The sequence below is a fragment of the Hevea brasiliensis genome, chromosome 5 (assembly GCF_030052815.1).
Source record: "Hevea brasiliensis isolate MT/VB/25A 57/8 chromosome 5, ASM3005281v1, whole genome shotgun sequence".
In the NCBI taxonomy this organism is placed as follows: domain Eukaryota; kingdom Viridiplantae; phylum Streptophyta; class Magnoliopsida; order Malpighiales; family Euphorbiaceae; genus Hevea; species Hevea brasiliensis.
This window is the reverse complement of record NC_079497.1, coordinates 3,744,746-3,746,303: the sequence shown is the minus strand read 5'-3', so window position 1 is coordinate 3,746,303 and position 1,558 is coordinate 3,744,746. Positions and strand designations below refer to the sequence as shown.

Below are 1,558 nucleotides of genomic sequence, written 5' to 3'. Positions count from 1 at the left end.
TTATATAGAATGTTGACCGACTCTGTCTTCTATTGGCTAAAAAGAGGAGTTATGATTAGAAACCCATCAATAGGGATTGCAGTTGACAAACATATGAGAATTAACAGATAATGATTTCTTTCCTGCAGCCAATCTTTTTCGTGTGCTGAATGCACATATATATATATATATATATATATATATATATATATATATTTGGAATTGAAATTAAAAAAAAAAGGAGAAAATTAGTGAAGATTTTAGGGAGGTATTGTCTTCTAAGTTTTCGTGTAGGGATCAAAAACCAAGACTAGCTGGCTAGCTAGTTTGGGAAAGACTCATGATCTTGTCTATAAATAGCCATATTTATCATGCGAGATTTCTCAACCCTCACACCCAGCAACACCAGTACTATAAGAATAAGAATTTAATAAATGAGAATAGCTAATAATTTCCTCGTAGTAGCATTTTTCTTCTTGGCTTTGGCTTTCTCATTTGCCACTGCCTATGACCCTGCACCTCTCCAGGACTTCTGTGTAGCAATAAATGACACAAAGTTTGGTGGTAAATGCTTTCCTTTTCAGCATCCTTAATTTCAATTTTTTTTTTCCTTGGATGATAATAAATATAATATTTTCTTCTTTCTTGGTTCTTGCAGTCTTCGTGAATGGAAAATTTTGCAAGGATCCAACCAAGGTCACAGCAAATGATTTCTTCTTCTCAGGGATTAATGTTCCTAGAGACACCTCAAATCAACTAGGAGTAAATGTCACCCTTTTAAATGTTGATATGATAGCAGGACTTAACACTAATGGATTATCGTTAGCTCGTATTGACTATGCAGCAAATGGTGGTCTAAACCCTCCCCACCACCACCCTCGAGCGGCGGAGATTCTCACAGTCCTGGAGGGGACTCTTTATGCTGGTTTTGTGACAGCCAACCCAGATCATCTCCTATTCAGCAAAATTCTACAAGCTGGAGATGTTTTTGTTTTTCCATTTGGACTAATTCACTTCCAGTTGAACATAGGTAAAACCCCTGCTGTTGCTATAGCAGCATTGGGCAGCCAAAATCCTGGAGTAATTACTGAAGGAAATGCACTATTTGGATCCAAACCATCTATTAATCCTGATGTTCTCACCAAGGCATTCCATCTTAACAAAGGTTTGGTGGTCAATCTTCAAAAACAAAATTGGGTTAATCCAACTTAACAATATATATAGTCTTGTTTGACATTGTTATTGATGATGAATTTCCTCGTTTTGATAATTTTCTCATGGGTTTGTAACATACTAATAAGGAGGATGCTTTCTGTGCTTCTCTCCATTTATATGTTGTTCTTTCTGATAATCCCATCACGGTTGTAACAAAATAATGCCAAGTTGATATGTTGTATGTTGCATGTATATCATTAGTTTAAGCCTTATATCTATGTTTGGAATTAATTGTATTTTGTAACATGAGGCTTATCACTAATCATTGTTTTGATGTGAGGATAGTTCAATGACATTAACTTCAATGATTATTGGATGAAACTTTTAGATGCAATTTTCTAACTGCACAGTATTTTGCAGTTAG

General features: G+C 35.2%; 1 protein-coding gene across 1 annotated transcript; it reads left to right on the top strand.

Annotated features, from left to right (window-relative positions):
* The first annotated feature begins 395 nt into the window (after positions 1-395).
* LOC110648707 (germin-like protein subfamily 1 member 16) lies at positions 396-1,335 on the top strand. The gene is made up of 2 exons (XM_058147818.1): positions 396-543; positions 638-1,335. Exons 1-2 carry the CDS (start codon positions 414-416, stop codon positions 1,189-1,191), a joined length of 684 nt encoding a protein of 227 aa, XP_058003801.1. The 5' UTR covers positions 396-413; the 3' UTR covers positions 1,192-1,335.
* The last annotated feature ends 223 nt before the right edge of the window (positions 1,336-1,558 follow it).